Source organism: Lynx rufus, unplaced genomic scaffold (assembly GCF_022079265.1).
Source record: "Lynx rufus isolate CCGP_SWC_20201006 ecotype Redwood Valley unplaced genomic scaffold, mLynRuf1.p SCAF_8, whole genome shotgun sequence".
NCBI lineage: Eukaryota > Metazoa > Chordata > Mammalia > Carnivora > Felidae > Lynx > Lynx rufus.
Window position 1 is genome coordinate 79,763,480 of NW_025814896.1, and position 24,972 is coordinate 79,788,451.

General features: G+C 36.4%; 1 protein-coding gene and 1 non-coding gene across 6 annotated transcripts in view; both read right to left on the reverse strand.

Annotated features, from left to right (window-relative positions):
• Positions 1 to 24,972, reverse strand: part of USP34 (ubiquitin specific peptidase 34) — a 251,225-nt gene that overhangs the window by 183,139 nt on the left and 43,114 nt on the right. For all 5 annotated transcript variants that reach the window (XM_047068664.1, XM_047068662.1, XM_047068663.1 and 2 more), the window contains exons 3-5: positions 10,854 to 11,274; positions 3,682 to 3,732; positions 3,370 to 3,519 (exon numbers count right to left, since the gene is read on the reverse strand). In XM_047068664.1, coding sequence (XP_046924620.1) covers positions 3,370 to 3,519; positions 3,682 to 3,732; positions 10,854 to 11,274 — 622 coding nt within the window. The remainder of the gene's footprint in view (positions 1 to 3,369; positions 3,520 to 3,681; positions 3,733 to 10,853; positions 11,275 to 24,972) is intronic.
• Positions 24,498 to 24,641, reverse strand: LOC124504517 (U4 spliceosomal RNA). The gene has a single exon (XR_006960475.1). It is a non-coding gene; the product is annotated as a U4 spliceosomal RNA (small nuclear RNA).

Below are 24,972 nucleotides of genomic sequence, written 5' to 3' on the forward strand. Positions count from 1 at the left end.
CTTCTGCACTGCAAAGGAAACAATCAACAAAACTAAAAGGCAACCAACGGAATGGGAAAAGATATTTGCAAATGACCTATCAGACAAAGGGCTAGTATCCAAAATCTATAAAGAACTCACCAAACTCCACACCCGAAAAACAATCCAGTGAAAAAATAGGCAGAAAACATGAATAGACACTTCTCTAAAGAAGACATCCAGATGGCCAACAGGCACATGAAAAGATGCTCAACGTCACTCATCAGGGAGATTCAAATCAAAACCACAGAGATACCACCTCATGCCAGTCAGAGTGGCTAAAATGAACAAATCAGGAGACTACAGATGCTGGCCAAGATGTAGAGAAACGGGAACCCTCTTGTACTGTTGGTGGGAATGCAAATTGGTGCAGCCGCTCTGGAAAACAGTGTGGAGGTTCCTCAAAAAATTAAAAACAGATCTACCCTAGGACCCAGCAATAGCACTGCTAGGAATTTACCCAAGGGATACAGAAGTGCTGATGCGTAGGGGCACTTGTACCCTGATGTTTACAGCAGCACTTTCAACAACAGCCAAATTATGGAAAGAGCCTAAATGTCCATCAACTGATGAATGGATAAAGAAATTGTGGTTTTTATACACAATGGAATATTACTTGGCAATGAGAAAGAATGAAATATGGCCTTTTGTAGCAACGTGGATGGAAATGGAACGTGTTACGCTAAGTGAAATAAGTCATACAGAGAAAGACAGATACCATATGTTTTCACTCTTATGTGGATCCTGAGAAACTAAATAGAAGACCACAGGGGAGGGGAAATAAAAAAAAAAAAGTTAGAGAGGGAGAGAGCCAAAGCATAAGAGACTCTTAAAACCTGAGAATAAACTGAGGGTTGATGGGGAGTGGGAGGGAGGGGAGTGTGGTGCTGGGAATTGAGGAGGGCACCTATTGGGATGAGCACTGGGTGTTGTATGGAAACCACTTTGACAATAAATTTCATATTAAAAAAAAAAAGTTACACAACTCAACACACACACACACACACACACACACACAATTAAAAATGAGCAGAAGAGGGACGCCTGGATGGTTTAGTTGGTTAAGCGTCTGATTCTGGGTTTCAGCTCAGGTCATCATCTCCTGGTTTGTGAGTTCAAGCCCCAGTTCATGAGTTCGAGCCCACACTGGGCTCAGTGCTAACAGCATGGAGCATGCTTGGGATTCTCTGTCTCCCTCTCTCTCTGTCCCTCCCCCCACCACACACGTGCATGTTTTCTCTCAAAATAAACTTAAAAAATAATAAAAAAAATAAAAATTGTTTAAAAAAGGCACATTAATACCTCCACACATAAATACAAAAAATTATAAGGAGAGAAATTTAAAACATGCAAATAAAAACACATTTACCATATTTACAGATAAGGAGACTCAATACTGAAGAGATGACAGTTCTCTCCGAATGATGTATAGATTCATGGCAACCCAAAATGTTTATGTGCAGAGCTTAGGTGTTGATTCCAAATGGAAAGGTCCATGAGGAGACAAAACACTCTTTAAGAATGACAGGGTATGGTAATGTAATGTACAGCATGGTGACTGTACTTAACAATACTGTATTGCATACTTGAAAGTAAGAATAGTTCTTAAAAGTTCTCAGGACAAGAAAAAAAAATTTGTTAACCATGAATGGTGTTGGATGTTAACTACTTATTGTAGCAAACATTTTGCAATATATACAAATTAATTATTACATTCTACACCTCAAACTAATATAATGCTATATGTCAATTACACCTAAAACAAAAACAAAAACAAAAACGTAGAAGAATGACAGGAAAGTAGAATTTGCTTTACTAGATAGCAAGACTTATTATAAAGCTCCAGAAATTAAGATGATGTGATTAAGCAAAGAGACTAATGTAATATGCTAGAGATCCCAGACCCATAACACACCTAATTTATAACAAAAATTATACTGGGAAACAAAGAATAAAGGACGGTCTTTGTTGAATTGCTAGAACCAGTGTTTGTCTATAAGAAAATTAATCTTAACCACCCACACCATACACAAAAATCAACTCCAATCGAGCTGTAATCAAAATGTGAAAGAAAAACAATACAACTTCCAGAATATCAGAAAATAACTTCATGACCTTAGGGTGAGAAGACTTTTTCATCCACAAATGAAAACACAACCCTAACAAAAAAGCTTTGATAAATTACAAACCATTAAGATTGAGGAATAATAGCTCTTAACAGACACAGGGGAATGAAAAGCAAACCACAGACTGGAAGAAGATACTAGCAATATATGTATGTCAGACAAAGGATTTGCATATGAAACATAAGGAATCTTCACACATCTGTAAGGAAAAGCAGACAATGTGATTTTTTAAAACAAGTGAACGACGTGAAAAAGTACTTCTCATAAAATAACCAAACGGTGAATATGCCTATGAAACAGTATTGAATTTCATTATAGGCACACATTGGAGATACTGCAGGTTCAGTTCTAGACCACCACAATAAAGCTAATGTCACAATAAAGCAAGTCAAACTAATTTTTTAGTTTTCCAGTACATATAAAACTTGTGTATATACTATATTGTAGTCTATTAAATGTGAAAAAATATACCTAAAAAAATGTATAAACCTTAATTAAAATTCTTTGTTGTTAAAAAATACTAACCATCCTATGATGGTTAGTGATTTGTAATCGTTGATCACCATTACAAATATAAAAATAATGAAAAAGTTTAAAATGTTGTAAGAATTACAAGAATGACATAAGGTGAACCACTTATTGGAAAAAAGGCATCAATAGATTTGCTCAACACAGGTTGCCACAAACCATCCCTTTGTAAAACTCTCAGTATCTGGGAAGCTCAAAAAAAAGAAAGTTCAATAAAACAAAGTATCTCTGCTTCCACACTTACTGTGCTTCACAGTAACTGACATTTACAACACAATAATTATCTTCTTTACAAATGCAGAAAAATGTTATTAAGTCTTCTAATACAGAAGAAAGTCAGGCACACTGTAGTAGCACCCTAAGCAAACAATCTTGTAACTAAAAGTCTAAAATGCCAAAAATTTCCCAGTACAAAATCACGGGCAAGAAAAGTAAAATTAACATAAGACTTCTGTTCACAGAAGTAGTAAAGGTCTAAATTTACTTATTTAACTTAAATTAGTTACTTTATACAAATTCCATTTTTATTATAAGACCTTTTATAAAGGCTTCTGTACCCAATTTTTTTCAAAATATAACCCAAGGAAAAAAATTCTTGTACATGCAAGCCACTCAAAACCTGTTTTTCTGGACATAAAACTCATGTTATTAAAGCCATTAATTCCCAAGATTAAAACCAATTCCAAACAATACTTACATTAGATACAACTGTAATAAATGCATGTGCTATAAGAAATGGCAAAGTTTCAGGAGTTCCATATTCAAAGCAATCCTTCATGAGAGAAAGGCCATTTTTCCCACAAAACAAACATACATAACGAAGCAAATGCAATGGTACTTCTACATCCTGAGGGGGAAAAAAAAAATTTAAACTCATCAGGAATAATCTTCATTTTATTACCAAAATGGAAAAGATACTGACCAAATATAAAAATAAACTCAAAGACCTATATGAATAAAAAACTGAATTTTCCATAAACCTGAGAATAAGAAAAACATAAACACTTACATTCATATCACAGAATGCCCCTAATATGTTGCTTTCTTGGGTTGATATATCCTGATTTAAAAAAACAAAAACAAAGTAAACACAATTAGGTCACCCTACAAGATAATAATCTCTGAAGAAAAAAATACAATTTCTGCATCAAATATACTCAAAAAAAGACAATATTCTATAGATTGAGTTTACACAACATGAAACAGGTTTTTGCAATTGTTTCTCATCATGAATAATGATATTCCTAACTGAAGCTTATACGGTTCAGTTCTAATATGTATTTTAACTCTTCTGCAAAGAAATCTCTCTACACTATATACTATATATTGCCTTTTCAATAAAAAATGTCTCCATAAAGAATTGGGATAATTGTCACAAAAATAGATTATAACATTTTAAAACCACTTAATTTTTACCTAAAAATTCCACAATGTGCTTTGTATACATATGATTTAAACTACTTGATAGCATATTCATTCACTGTTGGCGAGAATATGAACAGGTATGACCTTGTTGGAGGGCAATTTGGCAATATCTACCAACATTTAAAATGCACATTCTCTTTGACCCAGCAATTCATCTTCTGGTTATTTATCCTAACAACTAATAAAAGCAGTGCTAGAAAAGTTTAATGATGCTTACCTGAAATTATTTATAATATCTCAAACTTAGAAACAACTTAAATATCCATCAACTGGATGGCTAAAATGTGATATAACCATCTAGGGTCTTATACAGCTTTCAAAAATAAGGTGAAATGCCACAAGGCATCTTTTTGGGACAATGGAACTGTTGTAAAAATGCAATGAGGTAATGGTAACACAATTCTGTAAACTTACTAAAACATGTTTAAATTATACATTTTAAGCAATTGATTTTTATGGTAGGTTATTCCTTTAAAAAGCTAAGGTGGGGGGCGCCTGGGTGGCTCAGTCGGTTGGGCTTCCAACTTCAGCTCAGGTCATGATCTCACGGTCTGTGAGTTCGAGCCTCACGTAAGGCTCTGTGCTGACAGCTCAGAACCTGGAGCCTGCTTCGGATTCTGTGTCTCACTCTCTCTCTGACCCTCCACCATTCATACTCTGTCTCTGTCTCAAAAATAAATAAACATTAAAAAAAAAAAAAAGCTAAGGTGGGTCCACATGTACAGGCATCGAAAGATACTGCCTTGTATTACATTTTTAAAACTTAGGATTTACGAACTTGATCTGATTTTCTTTACTTTCTATATGTCTGGAAATAATCTGAATTAATTTCCTAACAATGGTTTTTCTGAGATGATAGAGAAAGGAGAGGTTCAAGGCTCTTTTAAGTCTATATTTTGTATATTCTGTATTTTTTAGTCACAATGAAAATCTATCAGAAAGTTTAATACTTTCATCTGAAAAACACTACCAAAGAAACCTGTCATTCATTGCTGTTACCTGCTTGCTTTATGTAAATTCCACCGCTGAAATGAAGTTCGAAAACAACTGATTGAGAGCATCACATAAAACTCTCAGAACATTTCCAACTAATCAAAAACTGTCCTAAAACAGGTCAAAACACCTGTCAAAGCGAGTATACTAAACTTAAATTTATTCCTGAGCTTCTACTAGCAGGGCCACAGGTAAAGCTTTAAATTATTCTCAACAAACCTTCTGTCTTCAACAAGTCCAGAATGTAAGAACACCTGTGGTATTAAAGATTCATGGGCCAGATCAACCATGCTGGAATATTAGACTGGAGTCAAGATTTCTAGTGCCTAACATGAACACAGCTAGAAAATGTCCTAACAGAATTCTATTCTGATGTGCAAAATGTCAGCTCTTGGACTTGGTTACTTCTATTTTCACTCCTCAAAAGAACTATTTTATCCTTTCTTGTTTCTACTCTTAATACATGAAGACATTATTCTAAGGTGTCTTTAAAATCTCATCTTTAGTAGTATATAAAGAGTTAACATAGACCTATAGGTAACAACATTATGAACAATACTAAGAAGCCTCCCTGAAATCCAAATCAACATCAATTTTGTTTCAAAGTTCTAATTTTAGGAGCCCCTGGGTGGCTTAGTCGGTTAAGTGTCCGACTTCAGCTGAGGTCACGATCTCATGGTCCATGGGTTCAAGCCCTGCACTGAGATCTGCAATGACAGTGCACAGCCTGCTTGGTATTCCTCTCTCTACCTCTCTCTCTGCCCCTCCCCAACTCACACTTTCTCTCTCAAAATAAACTTAAAAAAAAAAAAGTTCCAATTTTAAATTGATCTCTAAAAAGGCCTTAAGAAACCTATTAGTTTTTGTCTTTTTAGAAAATCTCTCATTTATTACATAAGATAAAGGCACTCTATTTCTAGAACTACAGAGAGGGACCTATTACTTTAAAAGAGAAAATAAAGAGAAATAAATGAGTAATCAGAAAGTAATTCCTTGAGGCACTTGGGTGGCTCAGTCGGCTGAGCGGCCGACTTCGGCTCAGGTCATATCTCGCGGTCCGTGAGTTCGAGCCCCGCGTCAGGCTCTGTGCTGACAGCTCAGAGCCTGGAGCCTGTTTCAGATTCTGTGTCTCCCTCTCTCTGACCCTCCTCCGTTCATGCTCTGTCTCTCTCTGTCTCAAAAATAAATAAACGTTAAAAAAATTTTTTTAAAAAGAAGAAAAAAAGAAAGTAATTCCACATCTAATTGAACAAGGGGGAGCCTAGGTGGCTCGGTCAGGTAACCATCTGACACTTGACTTCGGCTTAGATCATGATCTCACAGTTCATGGGACTGAGCCACAGGTCAGGCTCTGAGCCAACAGTGGGAAGCCTGCTTGGAAGTCTCTCTCACTCTATCCCTCCCTACCACAAATGCACTCTCTCAAAATAAACATTAAGAAAAATAAAAATTAAATTAAAAACAAACAAACAAACAAATGCTGCTCCATGACCAAACCACGAAAAACTGAAGGCCAGTGAATTAGGAATAGAATTTTTGCTTAAAAAGAAGTCATCAGCGTATCAAATAATCTGCTGTTATGGAAAATTAAGACTACCAATTCTGGAGAGCATACAGTTTACCACCAATGACTAGACCTAATCAAACAAAGCCATTCTCTCAAACAGTTCTGCAAAACAGAGCACTCTGCTATGATGGAAATACTGTCTACACTGTCCAATACACTAGCCACGAGCCCCATGTGACTACTGAGCTTTTAAAATATGTGAAGGAAGGAAGGAAGGAAGGAAGGAAGGAAGGAAGGAAGGAAGGAAGGAAGGAAGGGTAAAAAGAAATATGGTTAGTGTGACTGAAGAACAAATTCAATTTATTTTAATTTTAGTTAACTTAAATAGCCAGATTTGTCTGTTCACTACCATATTGGGCAGTAGAGCTTTAAAGTAAAGAAGCTCAGGAGAGGATAGTGATAAAATGCAATCCAAGAAAGTCTCCATTGGCTTATAATTGCTTGCAAATGAACAAGCAGAGCTTCTATTCGCTTCTACAGAAGTAAGCCATCCACACAGATTGGTGACAAGGAAGATAATGAGTAGAAGACAAACAAGCTATTTGAGTTGTTTAGGATTGTTCCTTGAATGTGAGTACTGTAGATTATTCATCTTTGTATACACAATAAATAGTGCAGTTCCTAGAATAGATGGTCAATGTTTATTTTTTTAATGGTTTGAATAAGGTACATCTGTTTATCAAAATTAGAGACAAATCCAAGCGTCTGAATTCTATAAATATAAAACAAAAAAAAGTCATAAATCAGTATGGGATTTAGTTAGTGATGGTTGCACAACTGTAGGAATACACTACAACTTATTAAATTGTATACATTAAAAGGGTGAATTTAAAATACTTAATTTAATTTAATAAAGCATAAATTAAAAAGTCAGTGGAAAGTGGCAAGAGAAAACCCAACCAGATTCAGAAATCTGGAACATAGTGTATATATTTAAGTCTATCTAATCATATCTCACATATTTAACAAGGGCAGTGTTTCTCTTCTTTTCTCTAATTTTTATACTCATTTCACTTTACTTAGGAAAAAAACTTAGAACACTAGGGCAACACGTCACAGAATTACACATAATGATTCAGAATTAAGAAAAGAATGCAACAGCTCCTTGTCCCCATCCCCAAAAAGTTTAACCTCAATTAAATATACCTATTTCTAATTACTACATCTTTTAAAATATTATTGACTTTGATAGGAAGAAAAGCAGGATATAGACAGGAAAGGATGGGGAGAAGGAGGGGCTCCAAGTTCCTACTTTATTCACTACTGGCAAGATAGCAATAGCTGCAGAGATTAGTCTGAAGTGATGTGAGAAGCAGTGTAGCAGGGTAAGACCTGAATTCTTTGTTTTTTGTTTTTTTAATTTTATTTTAGAGAGAGACAGCATGAGTGGATGAGAAGAACAAAGAGAGAGAATTTTAAGTAGTCTCTATGCTCAACACACAGCCGAACACAAGGCTCAATCTCACAACCGTGTGATGATGACGACCTTAGCCGAAATCAAGACTCGGATGCTTAACTTGACTGAGCCACCCAAGCACCCCAGAATAAGACCTGAATTCTACAATTCTCAGCAATATACGTTGCAAACCTGACCAAAACTTTTAACCCGTGTAAGCCAATTCCCTTTATATAAAATCAGGTTGTTGACAGTTTTCTAAAGTCATAGCTATCTAAATATTAACACATGAGTACTGAATCATCTTTGAAAAGTCCTGGCCAATTTGTGCTTCTTTAGAAAAGTCAAAATCAAGGTCAAATTAAAATCAAAGTTAAATATGACTGCTACCACATAGAACCACATGGCCACTAGGACAGAAACCATGTTTTTCAAGAATTTGTAATAAAACATTACTAACATATCAGAAACCTGGGAAACAGCTATATTATGAACAGAATATTACAGAAGCCCACAAATTCTGTATAAGGAGATGACAATTCTGTGTAGCACTGTATTACATTGTATTATATCTAAGGTGTTTGTTTTTTTTTAATTAGAATTTTACCTCAAAGACCTCATGAAATTATTGCTTTCAACCAAAGAGTCACATGGAATGACTGATCCTCAATAACAGTAATAATGAGGCACTTTATTTCAAATGGGAAAGTAGAGGAGTGGGACTATGCTTATATTTGGAGATTTTTTTTTCCAATAACATTAAAAAATGATAAACTGGTGAGCAAACTGATTTGAGGAAGAAAATAGCAGATTTAGTATTACCTGAGTTCTGTTAAAAATTTTTAACTGGAGAAATTTATTAAATTATTTAATCAAAAATTAAATTTAACTACTAAGTTAAATTTATTAAAATTTATTTAATTTAAAGATTAAATTTAAATTAATTATATTGTAATAAGCATAATTAAATTAATTTAAAATAAAAATTTATTAAATTTTTTTAAATAAAAAGGATGCTGAGCTGACATTTTTTAGGATGTTTACTAAATGATTCATTAAAAGGTTTCTATATGGAAAGATAACAAAGAATTCTAGAAAGTAGAGCACAATGTTTTAAAATATTTTTATGGAAAATTCCAATAGGGGAAATACGCACCTCCTAGGCTGTTTTTAAATAGTCTCAATTCAATGTGAAAACATTTTCAGTAAGGAACTACTTTTTTCCAGATGAAGAAAGAAGTTTAGAGAAGTCAATATGAAGATTACAGAATAAGCCAGAGAAAATAGGCAGACTTTTTTAAAAAGCATGTGGTAGGGGCGCCTGGGTGGCGCAGTCGGTTAAGCGTCCGATTTCAGCCAGGTCACGATCTCGCGGTCCGTGGGTTCGAGCCCCGCGTCGGGCTCTGGGCTGATGGCTCAGAGCCTGGAGCCTGTTTCTGATTCTGTGTCTCCCTCTCTCTCTGCCCTTCCCCCGTTCATGCTCTGTCTCTCTCTGTCCCAAAAATAAATAAAAAACGTTGGGAAAAAAATTTTTTTTTAAAATAAATAAAAATAAAATAAAAAGCATGTGGTAGATCTGTTAAAGTTTAAAATGAGGTATTTTATCCAGAGATGGAGTCTACTTCATACCCCCCTGAATGTGAACTGCCCTCATTAAGGTGCTTCAACAGAATGTGGTAGAATTTATACTGTTTCAGAGGCTGGACCTTAAGAGGCCTTATATACAAGCTTACACATTTGTCTTCCTGGAGAAATTCTAAGATCACCACGTAAAGAAGCCAATCAACTCTAGTGGAGAATGAGAGGCCACGTGGAGAAAACCCAAGGAGCCCTAGACAACATCCAGCATCAACTGTCAGACATGTGAGTGAAACCATGTTGGACCTTTAAACTCTTCCATCTCTCAAAGTAAATATACAACTGCCTAAGTGAGGCCACATAAAACCAATAGAATTGCCCAGCCAACCCAGACAAGCATGAGAAATAACAGATCTGTTTTTTTATGCCACTTACATAACACATTATCATATTAACTGTCTCAATTCCCACCATGTGTATAAAGTAATGCTATCATCTAAATAAACCTAAGGTGGGTTTCTAAACTCTTTGAAAGGCTTATAAAAGTATCACTAATGCAGTATGTCAAGCATCTTGACTTATTATAAAAGAAAGTACTATCATTTAGAACAGGTAGTTAAAGGGGCACCTCAGCGACTCAGTCAGTTAAGTGTCCAACTTCAGCTCAGGTCATGATCTCAAAGTTCGTGGGTTCGACAGCTCACAGCCTGGAGCCTGCTTCAGATTCTCTCCCTCTCTCTGACCCTCCCCCACTCACTCTTGTCTCCCTCTCTCTCTCTCTCTCTCAAAAATAAATAAACATTAAAAAAAAAAAAACTTTGTAGTTAAGGATACTTTGTTTTCTTAATGTGAGAAATTCCAAATACTGTTACCAATGTTTCTAAGAATAAAATTCAAAATTCCACCTGCTTCTTTTTCCTCAATTATTACTTTCTGAAAGTATCACACTACAGCATAAGTGTACATCAGCAAAATGTTTTATATCACTGACAGTTTAATTCTTATGAGTTCAATCTGTGAATCTTTCCTTAATAGGACTATGTTGAGCAAATGTTCAACCCAAGTTGCTACTAAAATGGTTTAGAGAAAACTGGAATACTTTTTCCTAACAGTAGTTATTTTTATAAATTTTTCCATCAATAATAACTCTGTCTTTATTCAGGAAAAATTGACAACTATAACTTAGTATTACTTAAAATTCACAATACCTATTTTCACATACCTCTATAGTAGGATGAGTATTATGCTTGTACGCGGTATATAAAGGAAACTGAATTTGAAAAATTTTTGCCACACATAGTAAGAGTTTTTCCTTCTCATCTGTACTCCATAAACTAAAAGGATCACAACTCTTTGAAGATTCCTCCTCAGTCAGATTACAAATTCTTGTAGAGTTTGATTTTTTTTCTATTGATTTTTGTCTTTCTGTACTTCCTTCATTACACTCTCTTTCTATACTCAGTGGTTCTTCCACTTGATTACTCTCATCTTGCCACGTGGAATCTATGTTAATAGTAGTACAATGTTTACAAAGCTGGTCCCGGAGTACTTGAACTTGGGCAATCACTAAGTTAATAAGTGCACACACTACTTGGTTAAAAATCTCCAAATGCTTATATTCCTTGAAGCAGCATAGACATTGCCTATAAGAGAAAGAAAATTTTTCAATAAATTAATGCTTTCTAGAGAGACAATTGTATATTTCAAGTAGTATAAAAATTACAAATCGGCAAATCCTAAAGTACCTGTTTTTGTTTTTGTTTTTTTTTTTTTAAGTTTTGGTCTCCTTTTTCCTGACAGGGTAGCACTACAGTCATTTATAAAGATAGCATCACACCAAAAACTGGTACTTCAGTTAGTAAAAAGTCACCAAATTAGGTTGACAGCTATAGTCTTCAGTGTTATCTAGATATTTATCTGCTTTTCCACATAAAGAACCATTTAAAAACAAGAATTGTGGCATCTATCTTTGCTTCTCTAAGCACTGAGTACTTCATATATGTTTAGTAAATATTAGGAAACTGGCTAAATTAAAAACCTTATTAGTAAAGCTGTTTTATTTTACATAAAGGGATTTGCAGCCAAGTAGTAAAAAAAAATGTATTTTAACATTACTAATTTGCTTGAAGGCTAACTTGGGAAGGGCATTCCTACCCTCTTTGGCTAATGAAAAGCATTTAGGAATAATATACACTCACACTCTTCAGCGTGTGTGGGTGTGTGTGTGTGTGTGTGTGTGTGTATACATAAATAAATACAGTAAGAGTAACTTATTACACACAAATCTAGTTAAGACATGTTCAGTTAGCATTAATGCCTGGCACACTGTGGATAATCAAAGAGTCTGGTAAATCAATAAATAAATGATCATCAAGTACCAGATTGTAAGAATAATTCTTTCCAATGATGGATGACAACTGAAAAACCATTACTTACCTAGTTATATTATCAATTTAAATCATCTATACTGTAGTCCAAATAGAGCACCAACTCCCTTTATGATGATGTAGACATCATCTCATTTCTCTAAGTGTGGCAAATTTGAAGTATAGCCATAAACTCTTTAATATTCTTCCCTTTAAACAGTGAAGCCCACTTTTCCTCCCCTTGAATGTGGAACATACTTAATAACTAAAATCTATGTGGAATGTGGCAAAAAGGACTGTGTGACATCTGAAACTAGGTCATAAGTGACAGTGCCACTCAGCCTTGCTCTCTTTTGAATCACTTGCTCTAAGAGAAGCCAATTATATGCTGTAAAATAGTCCAGGGGGCATCTGGGTGACTCAGTCGGTTAAGCATCGACTTCGGCTCAGGTCATGATCTCATGGTTCGTGAGTTCATGCCCCACATCGGGCTCTGTGCTGATGGCTCAGAGTCTAGAGCCTATTTCGGATTCTGTATCTCCCTCTCTTTCTGCCCCTCTGCCCCTCCCCTGCTCCTGCTCTCTCTCAAAAAATAAATAATGTTAAAAAAAATTTTTTTAAATAGTCCAGGAGCCCTTGGAGTGGTCCAGATGAGAAAAAAAAAGAAAAAAAAAAAAGAGCTCATACTACTAATAAGCACCAGCTTGCCAACCAAGTAAGTGAGCCAACTTGGAAGCAGACCCTCCAGCCCCACATGAGGCCTGAGATGACCATAACCTGGCCAAAACCTCCACAGTACCTCATAAGAAATCCAAGCCACAAAGAACCAGCAAAACCACTCCCAAATTCCACTCCCATAAAAACTCTAAAGATAATAAATGTTTATTGTTTTAAGATACTACTTTTTGAGTAATTTGTTACACAGAAATAGATAAATAATACATCAGGCCTGTCTTCTCAGTTAGCAAAATAAAAAAGAGATTTTATCTCTAAGAACTCCTCCACCTTTAAAATTCTATATTATTACAATTTCCTCCAGAAAAAAAGTCAACATATTACTGTTGGTATTTTTCTGACAAATAGCTTTTCTTTAGGTTCAGGAAAAATCAAGTTCAAAGTGAAGGATTATACACTGGAGTATCTTTCTTTAGCAAGAAAAGAATCTTAGTTCCTTCCCAAAAAAGACCTTGAGGTCAGATTTAGATTAGGAAAGCCAAAGAAACAGCCAAATTTACTTTAAAAATTCAATGCCAAGGTGGTGCCTGTTTGGCTCAGTTGAAAGAGCGTGCAACTCTTGTTCTCAGTGTCATGAGTTCAAGCCTCATGTTGGGTGTAGAAATTAATTAAATAAAAACTTTAAAAAAGTAAATTCATGAACATCTGGGTAGCTCAGTCAGTTGAGCGTCCAACTCTTAATTTCGGCTCAGTTCTTGATTCCAGGGTCGGGGGATCAAGCCCCATGACAGGCTCCCCCCCGAGCCTGTTTAAGATTCTCTCTTTCTCCCTTCCTCCCCTCCACCTCTCTCCCCTGCTCATACACATGCATATGCTCACTTGCTCTCTCTCTCAAATAAACAAAATTAAAAAAATAAAAAATAAAATTCATTGGCAGGAAATGGGCATCTAACTGACCAGGAAACTAATCTTAAAAAGACAAAACTTATGTATGAACAAAGAGCAAACTGCATCTAGGTTCTTACAGACCCAAAATATACAAATTCAAGAACTAAGAATCGAAGTGACAATAAACACATACACACATTTATCTTTAATTATTACATAACTTACACATTTTATTGTATGACACTCAATTCTGAAAAGTCTAGGCATTTTAATTCTCAACAGAGCATTTCTCTATATTTCCCTACCCACAATGCGGGGGGCAGGGGGAAGAGAATGTGTGTTTTTTAAATAAAACATCACTTTCAGTTAAGCCCAGCTTGATTTTACACTTAAGTTTATTTCTTCTCTGTTCTAAACCTCACTACAAATATACTGAAAGAAAAAAGACTTAACTCCATACGGTAAGAGATAATGGAAGAACAGTTAACAAATGGCAACAAATTTTGGATGACAGCAAAGGGAGTAATAGTAACTGAGAGCAGAAGAAATAAACTTGGAAGAGGCTACAGAAGGATTTATCAACAAAAATATCCACACCACAGAACACTGAAAAGGCTCAAGAACAAAGACCATCAGATACCTCTAAAGGCAGAGATGAAGCATTGGGCAGAAAATAGGACTAAATGAAAGGTACGGTTAAAACCTGCAGATTCCTAGGTAGCCAGGATACTATTCCTACTTGATCCAGGGAAACAAGAAGTTTCCTCCTGTACATAAAACGAACAAGATTAAGTTCAGGAAAAACTGATGCTGAAGACAGGGATGATAAAAGACACTGAAAGGAAGAGAACTATGTGATACTACGACTGGGAAATCTCTCCAACTAACATGCCCCACCCAACAACCAGACTAAAATATCTCAAGGCCAAAGACTTGAAGACATTTCTCTTAGAGAATATGAATGACCTAAGAGAAAAGCCTACTTATCCCTGGTAATGAAGCTTGCTCACCATTTTCCAATCTACAGCATGGGCCAACATCTGAGATGGCCCCAACAAAGAACTTCTAATCCATCTTTGAATGCTCATCTCTTAACCATGTAAAGATAACCAATAAGACAAGCAAGGAAAGCTGCATCACTAAAGGTAGGTCAAAACAAATGGTAAAAAGAAATTCAAAGAATGTAGATAAAATGCAGAAAGAAAAAAGGTTTTAATAATGTATGTCCTCAGAAACAAAGAGTGGATTACTGAAACAAGAACAGAATACTATTAAAAAATGCATTCGGGGCGCCTGGGTGGCGCAGTCGGTTAAGCGTCCGACTTCAGCCAGGTCACGATCTCGCGCTCCGTGAGTTCGAGCCCCGCGTCAGGCTCTGGGCTGATGGCTCAGAGCCTGGAGCCTGTTTCCGATTCTGTGTCTCCCTCTCTCTCTGCCCCTCCCCCGTTCATGCTCTGTCTCTCTCTGTCCCAAAAATAAACGTTGAAAAAAAAATAAAAAAAAAAATGCATTCAAACTACAAAAGAGACCTTCAATGTGTACAAATATACATTATATAGCTTTTGCATACACATCAATCACACTTTAAAACCCCATTAGAATTATAGCAATTTGACAGTCAGAAGAGCACGCAACTCTTGATCTTGGGGTCGTGAATTGGAGTCCCACATGTAATGCACAGATTACTTAAATAAATAAATAAAACTTTAAAAATAAATAAATAAGATGGGGTGCCTGAGTGGCTCAGTAAGTTGGGCATTCGACATCAGCTCAGGTCATGATCTCATGGCTTGTGAGTTTGAGCCCCACATCAGGCTCTGCGTTGACAGCTCAGAACCTGGAGCCTGCTTCAGATTCTATGTCTCCCTCTCTCTCTGTCCCTCTCCCACTCATGCTCGCTTTCTCTCTCTCTCAAAAATAAACATTAAAAATAAATAAGAAATAAAATTAAAATTTGCAAATTTGTAAAATGCAACAAAAGTTCCACAAGGTAAAAGTAAAAAAATCTCCAAAAAGTGGTAGAGACAAAGAAAAATAATAGGGAGAAAAAGGAAAGTATACCATCAACCAAGAAGACATAATATCTGACTAATAACACTTCCAAGAAGACATAATACAAAATCTGAAGGTTTGGAAATGATGAAATTACAAAATATTTCAGAACCGAAAAACCCACCAAAACACCTACCATCATGAATCTTTTTTTCAGTTTATTTTGAGAGGGAGGGAGGTACACACACACACACACACACACACACACAGAGAGAGAGAGAGAGAGAGAGAATCCCAATGCAGGGCTTGATTCCACGAACTGTGAGACTGTAACCTGGGCAGAAACCCAGAGTTGGATGCTTAACCAACTGAGCCACCCAGGTGCCCCTCATGAAATTACTAAAACTGAGCAGGGATAAAGATCCTAAAAGCTTTCAGGGAGAGTGGAAAGAGTGACAAGAAGGAGCTCAGGAATAAAAATAGCTAATACTTCTCCAAAGCTATATGGGGGTGGAAGAGGTCTGGCTGACTCAATCTGCAGAGGATGTGACTCCTGATCTCAGAGTCAGGAGTTCAAGCCCCATGATGGAAGTAGAGCTTACTTTAAAAAAAAAAAAAAAAAAATTCAAAGAAGGGGCACCTGGGTGGTTCAGTAGTAGGTTGTGCCTCTGACTCTTGATTTCAGCTCAGGTCAGAATCTCAGGGTCGTGGGATGGAGCCCCACACTGGGCTCCCCACTAAGCATGGAACCTGCTTGAGATTCTCTCTCCCCCTCCCCAACCCCTCTCCTCCTGTTCGCACTTGCTCTCTCAAAAAACATAAAAATAAAAAAATTAAAAACCTCACAGCAATATCAGAAGCTAGAATACAATGGAGCAATACTTTTAAATTTTTTAAAGAATATAATTTTCTACCCAGAATTCTGTATTGAAGTCTTCAAGATTAAGGGTAGAACAGAAACTTTTAGGTCTGAAGGGTATAAAAAAACACCTGTCTCCCATGCACTCTTTCTCAGAAAAGATGTCATCTTAACAAAACAAAGAAGTAAACCAATAACAATGTCCACGTAGAATCCTGGAAACTGGAGATCCAAAACAATATAAAAGCAAAAGGAATTTCAAGGATGATCTGAAGAGAAGATAGCTATTTAGTATCCCTAATGAAAAATCAATAATTGGAGTAGGAAGATAAAGGACAAAGGAGATTTGGGAGAGGGGAAAGGGAGGGAAAAAACTAATCATATAATGATATATAAAAATATAAAACTTAGTATTAAGAAGAGTTGAAGAATTTGGAATGAATCAGTGACTCACACCTGGAAAATTTTAAAACACGCCAGGAAACTCTTGGAAACAAAAGATAAACAAGAACTTATTTCTTGTAAAATATAAAATAAGCCACAGAACTTTTTTTGGCTCATCAATTACCCTGAGAGAAAGGGAAAGGATAAAAGAATGTAATCTTTATGTATCCAAAAAGGAAGTTCACAGGGTGGACTTAAAATTGAGGAGTGTCTGGGTGGCTCACACGGTTGAGTGTCTGACTTCAGCTCAGGTCATGATCTCACAGCTCATGACTTTCAGCCCTGCGTCGGGCTCTGTGCTGACAGCTCAGAGCCTGGAGCCTGTTTCAGATTCTGTGTCTCCCTCTCTCTCTGCCACTCCCTTGCTTGTGCTCTCTCTCTCTCAAAATAAATAAACATTAAAAAAAATCTTTTTAATTGATACATGAAGCAACAGCAATATAATAAAACTATTTCAGAATATAGAAGTTAATATCAAAACCAACATCTGGGGGCGCCTGGGTGGCTAGGTCGGTTGAGCGTCCGACTTCGGCTCAGGTCATGATCTCATGGTCTGGGAGTTCGAGCCCCGCGTTGGGCTCTGTGCTAACAGCTCAGAGCCTGGAGCCTGCTTCGGATTCTGTGTCTCCCTCTCTCTCTTCCCCTCCCCTGCTCATGCTCTGTCTCTCTCTGTCTCAAAAATAAATAAAAACATTAAAAAAAATTTTTTTTAATATAAAAAAAAAACCCAACATCTGAAAGAGTTGAAAGCAGAAGGGGAACTGAAGAGATAGGGGACAATGAACTTTATTACAGGCCTTTTTGCATTTACTTTTTAAACTCTATACATACTACTTCTATTTATATACCAATCTCTTACATACCCTTCCCCTATCTAAGCTTATCCTATGTTTTTCCTAGTCCTACTCCTATTATTACCACCCTGATAAGACTTTCTTATCCAAGTAGAGTTACATGCTGCCTGAGTAGAATATGGTTACATTTAAGAACAAGCTAGTAGGTTTAGAAAAACATACATAATAAAGGCCATATATGAAAAACTACCAGCTAACAACATACTCAATGGTGAAAAACTTAGAGTTTTCCACCTAAGATGAGCATGTCCACTCTTACTTTTATTCAACATAGTAGTAAAAGGTCCTAGCCATAGCAATCAGACGAGAAAAAGCAATAAAAGGTATCCAAAATGTAAGGACGAAGTAAAATTCTCACTATTTGCAGATGACATGATACTACACATACAGAACCCTAAAGACTCCACCAAAAACTAGAACTGAAAAATGAATTCAGTAAAATTGCAAGACTGCTGCTCTGACTGACAGTGCAGACCCTGCTTGGGATTCACTGTCTCCCTCCCTACCTGTGCTCTTCCCCCACTTGCATTTTCTCTCTCTCACTCTCTCAAAAATGAATAAACATTAAAAAAGAAAAGAAAAGAAATTCAAGACAACACAAAGAAATGGAAAGACATTCCATGCTCGTGGGTTCAAAGAACAAATATTGTTAAAATATTCATACTACCCAAAGCAATCTACACATTTAATGCAATCCCTATCAAAATACCAATGGCATTTTTCACAGAACTAGGACAATCCCCAAATTTGTATGGAACCACAAAGACCTCAAAAAGCCAAAGCAATCTTGAAAAAGAATAACAAATCTGGACATATCACAATTCTAGACTTCAAGTTATATTATAAAGCTGTACTAATCTAAACAGTATGGTACTGGCACAAAAACAAATAGATCAGTGGAATAGAATAGAAAGCCCAGAAATGAACCCATGATTTGAGGGTCAATCAATCTTCGACAAAGGAGGAGTGGGATAAAAATAATGGGAAAAAGACAGTCTCTTCCAACAAATGGTGTTGGGAAAACTGGACAGCTATGTGCAAAAGAATGAAACTAGACCATTTTCTTACACTATACACACAAATAAACTCTAAATGGAGCAAACACTTAAATGTGAGACCTGAAACCATAAATATCCCAGAAAGGGGCACCTGGGTGGCTCGGTCGATTGAGCATCTGACTTTTCATTTTGGCTAAGGGCATGGTCTCACACTTCGTGGGATCAAGCCCCTTGTCAGGATCTGAGCTGACAGCCCAGAGCCTGCTTGGGATTCTCTCTCTCTCTTCCTCTTCCCCTCCCCAACGTGTAAACACATGCACCACCACCCCCCCCCCCCGCCTCAAAATAAACATTTAAAAACAAAATTCCTAGGAGACCACAAGCAGTAATTTCTCTGACATCAGGCATAGCAACATTTTTCTATGTATGTCTCCTGAGTCGAAGGAAACCAAAGCAAAAATAAGCTATTAGGACTTCATCAAAATAAAAAGTCCCTGCAGAGATAATAAAACAATCAACAAAACTAAGAAAGGCAACCTGCTGAATGGGAAAAGATATTTGCAAATGATGTATCTGATAAAGGGTTAATATCCAAAATATATAAAGATCTTACAAAACTCAACACATACACACAATAACACAATTAAAAATGGGCAGAAGACATACAGATGACCAACAGACACATGAAACGACATGTCATTACTTATCATCAGGGAAATGCAAATCAATACCACCATGAGCTATCACCTCAAATCTGTCAGAATGGCCAAAATCAAAACCATTAAGAAAAAATTGCTGGCAAAGATGTGGAGAAAAAGGAACCCTCGTGCACTACAGGTGGGAATGCAAACTGGTACAGCGACTGTGGAAAATAGTACATGGGCACCAGTTAAGTGTCCGACTCTTGGTTTCAGATCAGGTCATGATTTCATGGTTAGTAAGTTCAAGCCCCACATCAGGCTCCATGCTGACAGTGCAGAACCTGCTTGGAATTGTCTCTCTCCCTCTCTCTGTCTCTCCCTCTCAAAACAAATAAACTAAAAAAATTAAAAACTAAAAAAATAACAGTATGGAGATTCCTTAAAATATTAAAAATAGAACTACCCCACAATTCAGTAATTGCACTACTGGGTATTTACCCTAAGAATATGAAAACACTAATTCAAAAGGATATATGCATCTGTGTATTTACTGTAGCATTATTTACAACAGCCAAATTAGGGAAGCAGCACAAGTGTTCAAATAGGTAAACAGATAAAAGGGTGGCATATACATACACATGGATTATTACTCAGCCATAAGAAAGAATGAAAACTTGCCATTTGCAAGGACATGGATGGATCCAGAGAGTGTAATGCTAAGCGAAATTAAGTCAGTAAGAGAAAGACAAATACCATAGGATTTCACTCATAAATGTAATTTAAGAAACAAAACAAACGAACAAAGGGGCGGGGGGGGGGCGGGATGACAAACCAAAAAACAGATTCTTAACTAGAGAACCAATTGATGACTTTCATAGGGGAGGTGGGTAGAGGGATGGATGAAATAGGTGTAGGGAATTAAAAAAGAGTACACTTATCTTGATGAGCACTGAGTAATATGTAGAATTGCTGAGTAATATACAGAATTGTTGGATCACTATACTGTATACCTGAAACAAATTTGACACTGTATATTAACCATACCAGAATTAAATTTTTTAAAAAATGAAAAGAATTTTTAAAAAAGAACGTAACATGATAAAATCTATAAATGTCTAGCATAAAATACATAGCTCCAATTAAGAAAAAAATTTTAACTCAACATTCATGAGGAATCTACATGTCAAAACTAAATTAGTTTTTAACTTGCATTCTATAATTCCATCTAACAACATATATTCCAGTGGATCTAATGTTTTTCCTGGCCTGGTGCTATGGAACACACGAAAACACCATTAATCCACGGTATCCAACATCAGCAAAAGGTTTTTTTTATTTATGAACTAATTTATGAAAAGCACTACTTTATAAGTAATGGTCAATATCCATATCCCACTCAATTTATCAATATCGCCAAATTTCTTAATGCCAAAAGAAAACATAGAGCCTTAAAGAGTGCAGAACATACACTCATCTATTCAAAAGCAACAGCTTCTAAAACTGTTCTTAAAGTTTACTGAGGCAGTTGGCTGGCTCAGTCAAAAGAGTATGTGACTCTTGATCTCGCGATCACAAGTTGAAGCCCCATGCTGGGTGCAGAATTTACTTAAAAACATAAAAGTTTACTGAAACAATGAAAAAATAAAAGCAACATCCTCAAACATTTATCAACCACAAATGGCAGGTATGAAAGACACAATTTTTAACCTGAAAATAAAAAAACCGATAGAACCTCACCCTTGCTGGTACCCAGAATTCTTTCAGGAGAGAAAACATGAAATAAAATTTGAAAGTAGACTTTGTAGGAAACAGTAAGAGCCTTGAATGTCTGGTAAGGAATGTGGAATTTACAAGACAGAAACCTAAGCCTGTTTTGTGGTAAGTTCTAAACAAGTCCAAAAAAAAAAAAAAAAAAAAAATAGGCACCGTTGTTATCAGCCAACGCTTTTATCATCCATGGTATTACTTTCAGACCTTTATATGCTCTTTTCTTAACTTGTATTCTTCAATTTATTGTCTTAATCTTCTCTGCCTACTTTGAATTAGTCTTCCTCCCATTCCATTCCCAGTTGCAATAATAAAATAAATAATAACTTTTTAAACTAACATATACAATTTCCCTGACTATGGCTCAGATCACGATCTCATGGTTCGTGGGTTTGAGCCCCATATCAGACTCTGTGCAGACAGCTTGGAGCCTGGAGCCTGTTTCGGATTCTATGTCTTCCTTTCTCTCTGCCCCTCCCCTGCTCATGCTCTCTCTCTTCTCAAAAATAAACATTTTTTTAAATATATTAAAACAATTTTTTAAAAATGATGACAGATAATACCTGAGGACATGGAGAGACTGATTTTTCATACACAGTCAACTATAATGACTCTAAAACATAAATGTAATAAAATCATATTTTGTAAAATTTTAAACTGTATAGTTCACAAGTTCATGCCAGGGCTATACCAAAAAAATTACCAGTTGTTACTCTGGGTGGTAGCCTGCCTTTTTGTTTTACACGTTGATTCTCTATTTTCTCAAAGTTTACAATGTTTATTTAAATAGGAAGATAGGAAGAAAAATACAAAATATTAATACAGCTGTAGTTCTCATAAATATTAAATTCTTATCAATACACTATTTTTAATGTGAACATACTCCTTTACCTATATTCTAGTCAATATATTAAAATAATGATTCTTGGTCACTGATAATCTTATGAAGTCTATTAATAGTACTTTTCTCCCAGAAAACCTATTAGGAACATTTTGTATGAAATGTCATGGGTTCAATAGTGTGCTAAGGTACATTTATGGACTACCATAATCATGGGTCTCCAAGTTAACAATCTCTTTTGAAGATTAACTGTGCCTTATTAATTGCTGTTTATCAACCACAAGAACCATCATCTTAATCTAGGCAACAATATTTTCTCATGCCTAAGAAAAAGACTGTGGTGAGGCGCCTGGGTAGCTCAGTCGGTTAAGTGTCTGACTTCCATTCAGGTCATGATCTCGCAGGTCATGAGTTAGAGCCCCACATCAGGCTCTGTGCTGACAGCTCGGAGCCTGGAGCCTGCTTAGGATTCTGTGTCACCCTCTCTCCCTGCCCCTCCCCCGCTCGTGCGCGCACGCTCTCTCTCTCAAAAATAAATAAACATTAAAAAAAAGAAAAAAATGAGAAAGAAAAGAAAAAGACTGCGGTGGGTGGGAGGGACAAGAAGAGAATAGGCAAAACTTTTTATCACAAAATGCTGTGATCCACCTGGGTATTTTATTATCAATCCTCTCTTCCTTAGCATGAACAATGAAGACTTTAACATTCTACTTCTGGGTATTTTTTACTACCAGCTAAAAACTGTTCATACTTGGGGCGCCTGGGTGGCTGAGTCGGTCTTAATAAGTGTCCGACTTCAGCTCAGGTCACGATCTCGCGGTCCGTGAGTTCGAGCCCCGCGTCGGGCTCTGGGCTGATGGCTCACAGCCTGGAGCCTGCTTCCGATTCTGTGTCTCCCTCTCTCTCTGCCCCTCCCCTGTTCATGCTCTGCCTCTCTCTGTCTCAAAAATAAATAAAATGTTAAAAAAAAAAGTTAAAAAAAAACTTAAAAAAAAAACCTGTTCATACTTACCAATATGTGAATAGAATTTTAGATGTTAGAAATTATTTTCTAGTTCAGCGTTTCAAACTTTAGCTTATATAACATTCAATGTATATCATTTGCTAAACTAAATTTTAACAATTTTAATTAAAATAGGGGTTTATTGGGGCGCCTGGGTGGCGCAGTCGGTTAAGTGTCCGACTTCAGCCAGGTCACGATCTCGCGGTCCGTGAGTTCGAGCCCCGCGTCGGGCTCTGGGCTGATGGCTCAGAGCCTGGAGCCTGTTTCCGATTCTGTGTCTCCCTCTCTCTCTGCCCCTCGCCCGTTCATGCTCTGTCTCTCTCTGTCCCAAAAATAAAAATAAACGTTGAAAAAAAAATTCTTTTTAAATAGGTGTTTATTAAGATCTTTTTATCAGAGGGGCACCTGGGTAGCTTAGTTGGTTAAGCAACCAACTCTTAATTTTGACTCAGGTCATGATCTCAAAGTTCATGAGTTCAAGCCCCGCAACCAGCTCTGTGCTGACAGTGCAGGGCCTGCTTGGGATTCTTACACTCTCCCTCTCTCTCTGCCCCCTCCACACCTCCCCCACTTGCACTCTCTCAAAATAAATAAAACAAAACAAAAAAGATCCTTTGTCAGATACTAGGCTTAGCACTCTCTTTACAACCTAAGATAGTAGTACCTTTATTATTATTATTCTCATTCCACAGTAAGGAATTAAGAACTTACTTACAAGCTAACTAATATGTCATAATTATGTAGTAAACAGGTGATAAAGAAAGACTCAAGGGGCACCTGAGTGGCTCAGTAGGTTGAGCATCCAACTTCGGCTTAGGTCATGATCTCACGGTTCCTGAGTTCAAGCCCTGCGTCAGGCTCTGTGCTGACAGCTTAGGGCCTGGAGCCTGCTTCGGATTCTGTGTCTCCCTCTCTGCTCTTCCCCTGCTCACACACACACTCTTTCTCTCTCTCTCTCTCTCAAAAATAAATAAAGATTAAAAAAATTTTTTTATAAAAAAAAAAAAGAAAGACTCAAAGCCACATCAACCTGGTTCCACAGCCACACTCTTAACCACTATAGTCTAGAACAAGAAGAGATAAAAGTTAAGAGGATCTCTGTAGTTTGGGGACAAACATCCTTTGATATTATGATAAAACCTACAAATTATGCCTAAAATTATATACATCAATACTTCCTTTGTAATTTCATTCCCATCCACATACTCTAGGTTAAAAATTCCTGATCTAAGGATTAAGAGTATACATCAATGATAAAAGTGGACTAAGAATGGAAAATGTAACTTCCACCCAGCACCACCAATAGCTAGAGGTGAAACATGAAAATCATTTCTCTGAATTTCACTTTACTTAGTGGCATAGCACATTGCCACCTCGCTGTAGTTACAGCAAATACATCCAAAATTATAACTCAAATGCAACATTACTCAGCAAATCCTTTGGACTACTAACGTTAATTTTAAATCATTAACATTAGTATTAGGAAATATCCAATCATTTACTCTATCCATAAGGAAAGGAACAGAGGTGTTGGCAACCATTCCTAAACTTAGCCAAAAGTAAATCAGCTGGCTGAGACTCAGAAAAGAGACACCAATAATGATGGCATGTAAGTTTTCAATGAGCCATAATCACGCCTCAGATAAACCTCACTGGCTACAATACTGCCACTGTGCAAAGCTTGGCATTTAAGTTTTAAATAACTACAATCTCAATCTTTTGTAGAACAAATATGTGTACCAATTTTACTGACAAAGAAGGAAAAAACATAAGAAAAACGGATTATTACCTAGAGCAAATGCTATTTGAAGATAAACTCTATGATCAGCTCGACTGTGAACCTCAGGACATTTATTTACGTTAAATGCATTTAAAATGTTCACTAATCATTGCACACAAAGCTTCAAACATTCTTTACCCATAAGAAAAAAATTTTTTTCTACCCATAAAAATTTTAGGACTAATGGGACAGGCAAACAAGTAAAAAAGAATCTTTAGCCATGACAGACTAAC